Below are 14,191 nucleotides of genomic sequence, written 5' to 3'. Positions count from 1 at the left end.
TTTTTCCAGATACAACCATGTTGATTGCAAAAATCAAAGGCAAAGTTCACAAAATAATATTTTGATAGAGATTTTTAATTTAAGAAAAAAATTAATTTGCTAGCTGATTTGATTTTTCAATTTTAGGGTTTAATCTTGATTGATTGATAATAAACACAGTGAAAATGGTGTATAGCATGTCAGTGATGGTGAATTGAAAAAGGAAAAGAAAATAAAGAATTAAATTATAAAAAAAAACAAAAAAACTGTAAATAAAAACAAAAAGTAGAAAATTATATAAAATTTACACATGGCAAGCAACAATTGGTGCGTGCTTTCACCTTCTTTCTTATAAGTGGGTTTGACCGAAAAATGGGGTATTTATATTACTTTCAAATTGTTCAGTGGGGGTATTAGGATCCTTGTAAAGTTTGAATGTCTTTTTAAAAAAAGTGTTATAGTTGAATGGGGTAACTATGTATTTCCCCTAAATTCAATATCTTTACCCCACCCTCACCCCTACCCCCACCCCCTACCACCACCCCTCCCAAAAAAATACTAAAAGTTGTTTTTAAAAGATATTTCTAATTTCAATTTTTTATTTTTTTACACCCCTACCCTCGACCCCCCCACCCTCCACCCACACCCGCCCACCCCCTACTAGGCCCTTCCCCCCACAATTTTTTTTTTTATGTTTGTTTTTAAAAAATATTTTTTACTTCAAAATTTCATTTTTTCCACCCCTACCCTCAACCCCCCCACCCCTACCAGCCCCCCCCCCCCCAAAAAAAAAAAAAAATTTAAGTTTGTTTTTAAAAAATATTTTCGACTTCAAAATTTCATTTTTTCACCCCTACCCTCGATCCACCCACCCACGCCCTACCAGCCCCACCCCCACCCCCTACCAGCCCCCACCCCCAAAAAAAAGTTAAGTTTGTTTTTAAAAAATATTTTCAATTTCAACAATTATTTTCTACTCTAGTAAAAAAAGAAAATTTTCAAAAACATTTTTCATTCATAAATCAAACACTAAAAATCTTTTTCGGAAAATATTTTCTACTCACCAACCAAAATGAGAAAATAAGTCAAAAATCAACTTGTTTTCCAAGAAAACATTTTCCGAAAAATGTTTTCCAATTTTTTCATGTTTGGTTGTGTTAAATGTTCTGGAAAATGTTTTCCAAATCAACTCATTTTCCTCAAATTTAAGGAAAATGACTTCCCTTCAAAACTTAAGGAAAACATTTTCCAAAACTCTCTTCCAACTTCTAATTAAAAAAAAATTGTTGAAAAAATCAATTTTTTATTTTTTTACACCCCCACCTCCTACCCTCGCCCCCAGCCCCCTATCAGCCCCCCACCCCCTTTAAAAAGAAAAAAAATTAAGTTTGTTTTAAAAAAATATTATTTCATTTTTTCACCCTTACCCTCGACCCCCCTACCCAGCCCCCACCTACGCCCTACCCCCCCCCCCCCCCCACTCCCCAAAAAAAAAAATTAAGTTTGTTTTTAAAAAATATTTTTGACTTCAAAAATTCATTTTTTCACCGGTACCCTCGACCCCCCCACCCACCCCCCAAAAAAGTTTTAAGTTTGTTTTTAAAAAATATTTTTAACTTCAAAATTTCAATTTTTCTCCCCTACCCTCGACCCCCCAGCCACGCCCTACCAGCCCCCACCCACCCCAAAAAAATAATTTAAGTTTGTTTTTAAAAAATATTTTTAACTTCAAAATTTCAATTTTTCTCCCCTACCCTCGACCCCCCTCCCCACCCCCACCCCCTACCAGCCCCACCCCCCAAAAAAATTAAGTTTGTTTTTAAAAAATATTTTCAATTTCAACAATTATTTTCTACTCTAGTAAAAATAAAAGAAATTTTTCAAAAACATTTTTCATTCATAAATCAAACACTAAAAATCTTTTTCGGAAAATATTTTCTACTCACCAACCAAACATGAGAAAATAAATAAAAAATCAACTTGTTTTCCAAGAAAACATTTTCCTTCATACCAAACACACCCTAAGTGTCTACTTATACACACTCAAAGTTGGAGGGTGTAAATGTGAAATGAAGCCAAATTAAATGACATATTTATGTATTATGATTTATGCCTATTAAAAATGACAATAATGTTGAATATTTGTTCTTTAATTTTATATTGGTTTGAACAATTAAAATACATAGCATAGTTTAAGTTTTTCTTTGGTTTAGTCATGCAATTAATACTTATTAGACTTATTTTAGCAAGTACTTTAAAATTATGATCATTTTCATTTATGAATTATTTATTTTATGCAATTTCATTATTATCTTTTGTTGAATATTTTGTGTTATTTTTTTTAAAGAACATCTTTGATAGGACTAAAAAGATATTTGACGTACAAATTAATCATATATTTATAAGAATATTTTATTGAAATGTGCTATAGTCCGTTCTTTCTTTAATTAAATTTAAATCTTGAATGTAAAAATATTCTTGATAAAAATAATTTTTCATAATAAAATTTATGTGATATAAATTCAAATTAGTCCGATTCTAATAATATCGAATAGGAACAAAGTTAAAAGTGAAGGAGTTCCTTATTATCATCTTATCACAGCATATGGTCTTTCGGCGGTTTCAAAAGGAATATGAATTAAAAATCGTTAAATATTCCTATTTCACAATAATATAGCGATTTTATTTCTTGCATTATTCAGGTATCAATCCACTCAATTTACGCGATACTTTACATACTTCGAGGGTAGACAATTTTCTTTTTTAATTTTAATTTTTTCATGTCTTATAAATATTCTAAATTATTAATCGTCGTATTTTTTATTTTAGTTTATATGATTTATTCTTTTAGTCAGTTCAAAAATATTTTAATACAATTCTATATTTAATAATAATTAAATTTTAAAATATTTATTTTATCTTTAATAAAATATTTTATAGCCCCATAAATATCTGTAACTTTTTTTAGATAACAAATTTCAATTCTTAAGTTTTATGTCAAATCAAATTATTCATATAAATTAAAACAAAAAACCATAAATTTATTAAAAAACTATTACTTCTCTAAAAAAAAAATTCTCAAATACGAATGATACCACGTAAACTAGATCAACGTACAAACTAGTAAAATCTGTTTGGTTGATTGAAAAGTTATAATAATGCCTCCCCCAAACAAACACAGAATCATCAAAATTCAAACACCAAATGGAATCAAAGTTAAGGATCGATGACTTGGAACAATCACAACCGCTGATTTCTTAAAAAAAATCCCAAATCATAGTAACCTTCGAAGCATCTTACTCCATTCGGTAAGCAATCATGTAATCCTTTTTTCGGTCTATTTTTATTTGTTTAATATATTAAAAATAATTATTTAATTAAGATATAATTTATTATTTTACTTTTTAATATTTAGATAATTTATAATTAATAAGAATGATATTGTAAAATTATTCATCTATTTATTACTTCATCTGTTGTTTCAGTTTATATGACACATTTCTATATTAATAACAATTTAATTTTAAAATATTTATTTTATCTTTAATAAAATTATTTATAGTCACACAAATTTTTATTAATCATTTTGAATTATAAGTTTTAAAAGTTTTTTTTTTTTCAGACTTTGTCACGAAGCAAATTAATTCACATGAAATGGGACGAAAGAGTATTTCTCAAAAAATATGACAAAATTAAACCTCCCACAAATAAAGATGAACGGAGGAAGTAATTATATCCCCTCTTATCTTCTCGCGATGTCCAACGCAACGCGGCAACCCGACCTGGTTAGATAAGGCCCAATCCAAGCCCATGACCCGGCCCAATCTACCCCTTATAAAACGAACCGAACCCTCCCATGCAAATCTCGCTCATTTCACAGTTGTTTACAGTTTTCCTAAACGGAACTCTACCATCTCTTTTTTCCGGTTACCGTTTAGGTTTCCGACCAATTTTCTTATTCTCCGGTGAACTATTCCGGTTAAAAGTTGTATGGTGGGGTGTTTGTTTGAATCTTAGGTTTGTTTTTCTGTTGGTTTTGAGATTTAATTCTTTGTTTTGATTAAGAAAATTTGCTTCTTCTGAAGTCGTTGTGGGGATATTCGGGTCGTGTAAGAGTGTGTTAGAAGGTGATTATCTTTTGATTAAGTTCTTTTTTTGCTTCTTTTGAGGGGGTAGCCGGGGCTCTGGCCTCGGCGGGTTCTAAAGCCCCCAGCTATTACAACATTGGTAAACAAATCATTTCTGTATATTAGTTTTACCCATTCTTTGATTATTTTTTTTTAAAGATTTTACGAGATGCCTGCTCTAGGTTGTTGTGTGGAATCTGCTGTTTCCCCTCCTCTTGGCTATTCCTTCCTTTCCACGCCGGATATTTTTTCCTTCGGCGTACCTCCGTCGACAAACGCTGTCCCTCTTACCACCCATTGGTCACCGGAGCTCTCATCCGATCTGTATCGGGTCGATGGATGGGGTGCTCCGTATTTCACCGTTAATTCTTCCGGTGATATATCTGTCCGGCCCCATGGTACAGATACCCTTCCTCACCAGGAAATTGATCTCCTTAAGGTTGTGAAGAAGGCTTCCGACCCGATAAATTCTGGTGGGCTTGGGTTACAACTTCCACTCGTTGTTCGGTTTCCTGATGTTTTGAAGAACCGATTGGAGTCTCTTCAATCGGCTTTTGATTATGCTGTCCAATCTGAAGGATATGAGGCTCATTACCAAGGTGTTTATCCTGTTAAATGCAATCAGGACAGGTTCATTGTTGAAGATATTGTCAAATTCGGGTCGGGTTTCCGGTTTGGTCTTGAAGCTGGGTCAAAACCAGAGCTCCTCCTAGCTATGAGCTCTCTATGCAAGGGCAGCTCGGAGGGTCTTCTTGTATGCAACGGATTCAAGGATGCAGAGTACATCTCACTTGCTTTGGTTGCAAGAAAGCTCCAATTGAACACGGTGATTGTGCTTGAACAAGAGGAGGAGCTTGATTTGGTGATTGACATCAGCCGTAAAATGGCGGTCCGGCCTGTGATTGGGCTCCGGGCTAAGCTTAGGACCAAACATTCCGGTCATTTTGGATCCACTTCTGGAGAGAAAGGTAAGTTTGGGCTTACAACAACTCAGATCCTTCGTGTGGTGAGGAAACTCGAAGAATCCGGAATGTTGGATTGTCTTCAGCTGCTGCATTTCCATATTGGATCTCAGATCCCTTCAACGGCGTTGCTTGCTGATGGTGTTGGTGAGGCTGCTCAGGTTTATTCTGAGTTGGTCCGCCTTGGTGCTGGCATGAAATTCATTGATATTGGCGGTGGGCTTGGAATTGACTACGATGGTACCAAATCTTCCGATTCTGATGTTTCCGTCGGATATGGCCTTCAGGATTACGCCTCTACAGTTGTTCAAGCTGTCCGTTTTGTTTGTGACCGGAAGAACGTGAAGCATCCGGTGATCTGTAGCGAAAGTGGCAGAGCAATTGTATCTCATCACTCTGTTCTGATATTTGAAGCTGTGTCTTCAACTACTACACGTTCTCAAGAGTTGTCCTCGGTGGGTCTCCAGTCCTTTGTGGAGAAACTTAATGATGATGCTCGTGCTGATTACCGGAATCTATCTGCTGCTGCTATTCGCGGAGAGTACGACACATGTATGCTTTATGCCGATCAGTTGAAACAGAGATGTGTGGAGCAGTTCAAAGACGGTAATTCGGACATTGAACAGCTTGCTGCCGTAGATGCCGTCTGTGACTTTGTATCAAAAGCTATTGGGGCTTCTGACCCTGTTCGCACATATCACGTGAATCTGTCCGTTTTCACTTCAATTCCTGATTTCTGGGCAATCGACCAACTATTCCCGATTGTTCCCATCCACAAGCTAGATGAACGTCCTTCAGCTCGGGGAATTTTGTCCGATTTGACATGTGACAGTGATGGAAAGATCGATAAATTCATCGGAGGCGAGTCAAGCTTGCCTCTCCATGAATTGGGAAGTGGAAATGGTGCGCCTTATTATCTGGGAATGTTTTTAGGTGGGGCATATGAGGAAGCCCTCGGCGGACTCCATAACCTGTTTGGCGGACCGAGCGTCCTCCGTGTGTCACAGAGCGACAGCCCTCACAGCTTCGCTGTAACATATGCAGTCCCTGGGCCGTCCTGTGCTGACGTCCTCCGAGCTATGCAACACGAGCCTGAAATCATGTTCGAGACACTCAAGCACCGTGCGGAGGAATTCATGCACAAGGAAGAAGAAGAAGAAGATGATAAGGAAGTGGCATTTGCATCATTGGCCAGCAGCCTAAATCAGTCGTTCCACAACATGCCTTATCTTGCGCCACATTCGTCTTGCTGCTTTAGTGCTGCTGCAAACAGCGGTGGGTATTACTATTGCAATGATGAGAATATTGTTGGTGTTGGCGCAGAATGTGCAATAGGGGAGGAAGAGTTTTGGCCATACTGCGTTGCTTGAGGAGTTTCATGTCATTTTCAGATTCCGCCATTGCTCCTTTTTTTTGTTGTTTTTCAAGTAATAAAGTTTGTCTGTTTCATTAGCAATGGTATGTTAAATTTATGTCATTTTTGGTGTAATTTCCTAGTTATGGAGAAAGTAAGGAATTGTTCAATCTTTTTGTGTAATTTTCTCCTCCATCTTATGTAATCTTCTCCTTATTAAATGAAAATTTTACTTTAGAATTTATCTCTAGTGTTTTTCTTCTTCCAATTTCTATTTAGACTCTGTTTTAATGAATTCAAATGTTTGAATAAATTGTATCACATGACGTTGTTATGTTACACATTAATAATTTGAATAATAAACTCATAAGGAAAGTAAGGTACGAGATAGAGTTATTATAAAAAAAAGTATACATTGACTATATAATATAGCTTGTGAAAAGTCATATTAAGTATAGCTATATATTGACCATATATTTGCGGGTGAGTTTATATAATTCATGGGGGCACGTTTGTATAATTCAGTTATTTTTGTATAAACTCAAAATAATGAATTTATACATACACAAATATTTGAACTTTAAACAGTTATACAAATTATATTATACAAAAGTTATATAAATTCTGAATTATACAAACATACAAATTATATAAATTCAAAACCTCAACCAACATAATTATCACTAAATATTTATCGCGACTGATAATTGACTTTAACTATAACTATTAAGTAATTATTATGACTAATTAACTAGTATATGCTTATTTAACAATATAATTTTCCCTATTTAAAATAACAATGCAATAGCAAACAACAAGGTAACAACCATCCAAACAAGATGCATGCCAAAGAGGTTGGTAGTAGGTAGAGAACAAAATATGGTTTGGTGCGATGATTCTGGGCTTAAATTCGTTTATTAGGAAATGTTGAATGGTTCCAAAAAGATGCCCAAAAAGGGGTTTTGGGACCTGGGATCGTGGTCCTTATTCTACAATGATATAAAGGTCTAAATAATTGTTACTACTCCCTTAATTCATTTTAATATTGTCATTTTATAAAATCAATACTTAAATTAATATATTGTTTCTTTTTTACCTTTGTTAGTTATTAGCCTTAAAAATATATATTTGATCAACTTAAAAAAGCTTAGTAAGTGGTTCATATTCATTGGTTAAATTAATTAATCAAAATAAATTAATTCATATTCATTGATTGAAAATTTGGGTTCCAAAAAAATTATATAAAGGTAGGAGGGTAAAGTTACATCATTTCTTAATACAAGTGCAAAGTAAAAATGTGACATATAAAAAGGAACTGAGGGAGTATCATATAATAATCTCTTTGTTCTAATTTATGTAATACTTTTCGGCTTTCGAAATTTAAATAAATTTACCTTTGATTTCATATATCTTTTAAATATTTTGAATTGTTAATTATTGTGACTTAAAATACTTTTTACGTAATTTATAAATATATAAATTTCATTTTAAAAAAATTAAAGATTCCATGCATAAATTTTCGATTAAACGTAAATTGTTTAACTTTCAAAAAATAAAAAATGCCACATAAATTGAAATAAAGGGAGTAATAATTATATGCAAAGTACTTGGCTGCTAAAATTACAGTATCTTCTGGGGATCTCATCTTAGTTCAGTGCATATGTTTGTGGGCCAATCATAAATCATGTGGTTCTACTCAAATTGTGCCAACTTATTTTATCTTTAATTTAACTACACTACTCATGTTAGCTCAATTGATACTTTGGCACAATTTTATTTTCTTTTAATTGGATGTATCAAATTTTGAAGAGTCGTGTTGAATAGTTTTCTACTCTAGTTTTGAGAATGATAAAATATTTTAGGGAATCATTCACACCAATGTTCATATTTTGAGGTGGTGTTTAAAATTCCTAGATAATTTACTTAGGAATTTCAAAAAAACTCAGATAATATTTACTTATAAAAGTTTTTCATTGAATTTTGTTTAGTAGAAAAATATGCAGGAAATTAGATTATTTGCAAAATAAAAATAAAAATTGGTGTAATCTCCAGATAAATTCTCACGTATTTTTTTTAATTATTATTATATAGAGACAATGAGTTTGATGAGTTGGATAATTTTTTATTTATTTAAATGACAGTTTAATGAGTAGAAAAAAATGTAGGAAATTAGATTATTTGCAATTTTTAAAATCAAATAGGTTGTGTCTTTGATATGTTCTAGGGGTGTGGCAAAATCAAACCCAACTCGTCCAATCCGTTTAAGTTTGGGAGGGGGGTGATGGTTATTGACCTACCTATTCATGAGTTTAACTCATTTCAACCCAATTTTTGATATGTAATCCAAAATGACTGGTGAGAAATCTTGTCAAAATATTTTAATTTGATATGTTATATATAGCCATAATATTTTTTTTATTAAGTACTAAAATATTTTAAAAGACCAAGTAAAACAAATTAATCTTCGTAAAAATCAGATTAGGTTGATCTTGACATTTTATGTAACTTATCACCTAATACATTTTGACCCAACCCGTTTAGACCCTAACAAAATTGAGTAAAAAGATTCCACTAGAAAAGTGTGATACCTTGGAAAAAGAAGAGATAGAGGAAAAAGGAAGGAAGAATCATTTTAAACAACTACATCCATTGTGTTTGGCCTTTTCTTCTTACCTTTTACTCGTTTGTCGATAAATCAATTATATATATGATATAAGAGCTATCATGTCATCCAATTCTAAACATTGACTTTTTTTTATTCGGTGTCCCATATAATTGAAATGTTTGTCACAAAAAGCTCATTCAGGGGAACGCTCCTTATAAAAAAAACTATATATTAAAATTCAAATTAAAACCTTTAACTAACAGAAAAATAGCTTCATCTACCATGTACAAATTACAATATTACAACCTTCAACAGTTATGGACAATTCTAGTTTAATTTGGCGCAGTGTGCACCCATTATGTTGTAATTGAGCAATAAATCCTACTATCATTAATTATATATACACTTATGTAATGAAACATGAACATTGTTCATTTCAGGTTAATTTATTCTGAATTCTAGATTCGTCTTTAATAAAAATTCTATATTAATTATGCATCAGGGGCAAAATATATTGACAACATTTTAAGTTTGCCACTAAATTTCATGTTGATATTCAAATTATGACATGTTTTAATTGAATACTTCAGAAACACACGATAAAATTTTATTAAACATATTTGGATTATATTTAATTTTGAGAAGTTCCAATGCACAATTGTCCATTACTTTGATAAGTGAATCACATAAAATATATATGTCTCCTTATTTTATATTACACATTAGCATCAACCAGAACATGCATGAGGTTAATGGTATAATTAATTAAAGAATTAGATGATATATTATACTAGTTAACTTATTCACATATTGAACGTTTGGCAACAACCGTAAAAGAATTCTAAGTCACATGTATAATAAAATCACTTTATTATGATGCCCAATTAAAATACATAATAATTTAAGTATCAAAACAAAATTTACTTGAAAAATTTAAAAGATCGTCGATCTTGCGTCTAGAATATCTCTCTGTATATATGGATGTGGTTCTTGTCATCAATTCTTCACCTCCAAGTATTAGGTAGTTGTTGAGAATATATATGGAACATTAAAACCGTGGCCATTTAAATGTGTAAATATATGCTATTCTTTAAGATGGATTTTGGACATATATGGATGGAAGGCCAGCTCTACTTAGGAAAGGGACTAGGACCTTCTTTCTTTTTTTCATTCAATTTGATATTTGATATTTGTATAGGGGTTCGATTAAATTAAAATTTGTGTATTATAGAATATTTCTGAAATCCACGCTCCCAATTGAATTATTTTCATTTCCAAGCCTCGAACACAAAATCTCCCCATGTTTAGGTTTTGCAACTTGGGATCTCAACTTCACAATTACATTGCTAAATAAGTTTTTGAGTGTTGACTGTTGAGAAGTTTGTGTGGAATAAATTATTTTGTTTTCTAGTTGGAAGACAAAAGCCAAAATAAAGAAGAGCTGCCACAAAGTCCAAAATAAGTTTTCTGTTCAATTTGCAACTGCTCGTCTTTGTATGATGAAAAAATTTTCTGATTCTATCTAATCTACAACTCATGGACACCAAAAATCCAATTCTGAAGAAGCAAAGATTGAAATTTAATTTATAACACAAATATTAATTGTTTTGATAAATTAAATTTATATAAGAATATGTTAACTGTTATAAAATTAGAGCAATATATATCTGTAGAAATCTCACGAGTATGGAGAAATCAAGATTTGTATTGATAAAAATAATGTTGAGCTACAAGCTCCTTATATAGGAGAAGAGTCTTATTCTAGCTATACTAGGAATTCTACTACAACACATATATATTATTTACATGAGTAGTATTATACTATAACTCAAATACCTTATCCTAGTCGACTTTAGCCTCCTACACGAAATAGTAGCTTAGTCGTACATAATTTAGGATTCAGTAGTCTAGTCCTAGTATGACTCTAACTCTAACTCTAACTCGTCAACCAGCTTCAATGGACCTGTTCCATTAGGCTTCAGGCTTCCTTCAACACTTCCCCTTAAGCTAGTGAGTGGAGGAATTGTAACTCCTAGTTTGCTGCGAAAAAATCTGTTTTGTTAAGGCTTTGGTATGAATATCAACTAGCTGATCCTTAGACTTCACAAACTGAGTACGAAGTTGTCCCCTGGCCACTTCTCACGAACAAAATGATAGTCCATTTTAACATGTTAGTTTCTAGCATGCATAACTGGATTAACCGTCATGTACAAGACACTCATGTTATTACAACACAATGTAGGAACATATCGAAGGAACACTCCAAGGTCATGAATAATATACATGATCCAAGTCATCTCTACTACCGTGGAGGTTAGTGTTCTATACTCAGCTTTAACACTTGATCGGGCTACCGTGGTCTGTTTCTTGGAAGTCCAAAAAATACAATTTGCACCTAGGTAGATGCTATAACATGTAGTTGATCTCCTAGTGGTGGTACAACCTCCTCAATCAACATCTAAGTATCCATACAACCTATTTGGTGATTGCGAAATAATTCTGAATCCAAAGTGTAGAGTACCTTTGATGTACCTGAGAATCCGTTTTCCCCCTTGAAGATGTTCAATGTTTGGGTTTTGCATAAACTGGCTTGCTAAATTTTTTGTGAGGGTCAAATACTGAAGACTCCCTACTATCATTCTATACAAGGAGGCATCTACAAGACTTTCCACAACTTCATGCAAAGCATGCTTTTGAGCCAAATGAGTGGCTACAACCTTTGCCAAAGTCATCTCTGTCTTGGCTAGTAGCTCAGCAACATACTTGCTTTGACTTTAGTGAATTCCTCCTTCAAAATACTTAACCTCAACTCCTAAAAAGAAGTGTAAAGGGCCAAGATCTTTCATAGCAAACTCCTTCCCAAGTTGTAGAACCAACTTTGAGACATGTGATGGATTACTTCCTGTGACAATAATATCTTCCACATATAACAAGAGAAATATTTTGCCTTTGTGAGTTAGCAAAGTAAATAAGGAAGGGTCAACCTTACTACAAATGAAACCAAGGTGTAAGAGATGTATGTTAAACCTATCAAACCAGGCTCTTGGTGCTTGTTTAAGACCATACAATGTCTTTTTAAGTAGACACACATGCTGAGGATACTTGGGATCAATAAATTCAGGAGGTTGACTAATGTACACCTCCTCTTGTAGGAAACCATGGAGAAAAACATTTTTGACATCTAACTTCCCACTTTGAGCTTACAACAATGGAAAGAACTACCCTAATAGTTGTGGCTTTAACCATAGGGCTAAATGTTTCTTCAAAGTCTACCCCTTCAAGCAATGAGAATCCCCTTGCCACAAGTCTGGCCTTGTATCTCCATTGTTCCATCAACTTTTAATTTTGTCTTGAAATTTGAGCCAACCAAATTTATATCAGGAGATTTGGGCACCAATATCCATGTTTTGTTAGTATGTAAGGCATTGATTTCCTCCTAGATTGCTGCAAGCCAATGAGGTGACCATGAGATTTGACGTTCCATCAGGCTTCAAGCTTCCTTCAAATATGATTCGAAGTGTATTTAAATATGAAATTCTCTTATGCCTCTGTTTATAATATTACATAAAGGTATATAAAATAATAATTATAAACATGACATTAATTATGAAAATGAAAATTATAAAGAAAGGTTATGAAGGTGTGGAAATTAATGTCATAATAATGAAAAGTAGTGGAAGATTTATTCTAAAATAGCAGACATCCACAATTATTAGTTTCATAGCATTGACAGTTTAAAATAACATCTTTTGTTGTTATGAGTAACTTCTTTTCAAATTAACTCATGTTGTCTCAATTAGTAGGTTGCTAATTATGTGAGGCATTTTGAAAAGGGAGTATTCCTCCATTTCAATTGAATTGAATCCTTTTTATTTGACATGTAGTTTAAGATGGTATAAATTTTTTCAAAATTTTATAATCTTTAACTTAAAGATAAATTTTATAGTCATATTAGTTGTCCATTTTCTCTTTTGTACGCTCCTTAAGAAATAAAAAATAAAAAGGATAATTTTACTAATTTACTCCTTAACAGGAAATTTTTTGAAGCTTTACAAAACTTGCTTACACTTTCAAATATGAATTAATTCTAAAGGGTAAAATGAGAAAACATTAATTTATTCTCTCTTTGTAAAATTGATAAATAATTTGGTATAACTATTTTTAATAATGTAGATAACTAATAAATGGGATGAAGGAAGTATCAAAATATCACAAATTAAAATTAAAGAGTTACCAAAAATAAGAAAATACAAGTTCTTTATAAAACGAACTAAAAAAAATAAAAATAAACCAACAAAAAGAGTAAATACTAAATAGTACTCCCTCCAGAGATTCTCAAGAAAAATGACGAATTTATATTTATTTATACCATAGTAGAAGAGGCTAGAATGGAATTAAAATTGCATTAAAGGGAAATTTTATCATTTAAGTGTTAAATTATTTTTAAAAATTATAATTTAATATATTTTAAAATTACATAACATGTATTATAAATTACAATAATTAATAACTTAAATTATTTATAAAAACATATAAAAAATGCACGGTCAAATAAATATTTGATTGACTCTCCAAATTCTATCCATGCTGCATAAATTGGGACCAAAGGAGTAAAAACATTTACAATAATTTATTTATTTGCAAATCATAATAATTAACAACTTAAAATAATAGTTTTTTTAAAAAAAAATTATGGTCAAACAATTTCTTTACTGACTCTCGAAATTCTATATGTGTCACATAAATTGGGATATAAAGAGTAGCATATATTGCACCTGTGTCATATAAAATAGTACGATCAAAGAAAAATTTGATTGACCCTCCAAATTTCATCTGTATCACATAAATTTGAAAAGAGGCAGTAAAGACATTTATATAATCAAAAAGACATTTTCAATAAAATATATATTTGCAAAATATGTTAAAGTAAAATAAATCACAATAAGTAATAATTTAAATTATTTTAAAAAATACGAAATGACGGTCCATTTTTTTTATCAACTCTAATTTTCTTTTAATCTATATCATAAATTAAAATATAAAAACAATGTATATTGAACTTGTGCTGATATAAACCACAAAATATGTGGTTTTATTTTAGGTTGGAAGACAAATTGGAGAAGAATTGAGTTTTTGACTTTTGACTTTTGACTTGATATTTTCC

General features: G+C 32.0%; 2 protein-coding genes across 2 annotated transcripts in view; one reads left to right on the top strand and one right to left on the bottom strand.

The window, feature by feature from the left end:
• LOC125828933 (disease resistance protein RGA2-like) overlaps positions 1-14,191 on the bottom strand; it is a 149,808-nt gene that overhangs the window by 96,587 nt on the left and 39,030 nt on the right. The window lies entirely within an intron of this gene.
• LOC125828931 (arginine decarboxylase-like) lies at positions 3,833-6,672 on the top strand. Its single transcript, XM_049508238.1, has one exon. The coding sequence runs from the start codon at positions 4,276-4,278 to the stop codon at positions 6,436-6,438; it is 2,163 nt and encodes a 720-aa protein (XP_049364195.1). The 5' UTR covers positions 3,833-4,275; the 3' UTR covers positions 6,439-6,672.

This window comes from Solanum verrucosum, unplaced genomic scaffold (assembly GCF_900185275.1).
Source record: "Solanum verrucosum unplaced genomic scaffold, falcon-dt-bn FXZP01000067.1, whole genome shotgun sequence".
NCBI classification, from domain to species: Eukaryota; Viridiplantae; Streptophyta; class Magnoliopsida; order Solanales; family Solanaceae; genus Solanum; species Solanum verrucosum.
This window is presented reverse-complemented; position numbering and strand designations above follow the sequence as displayed.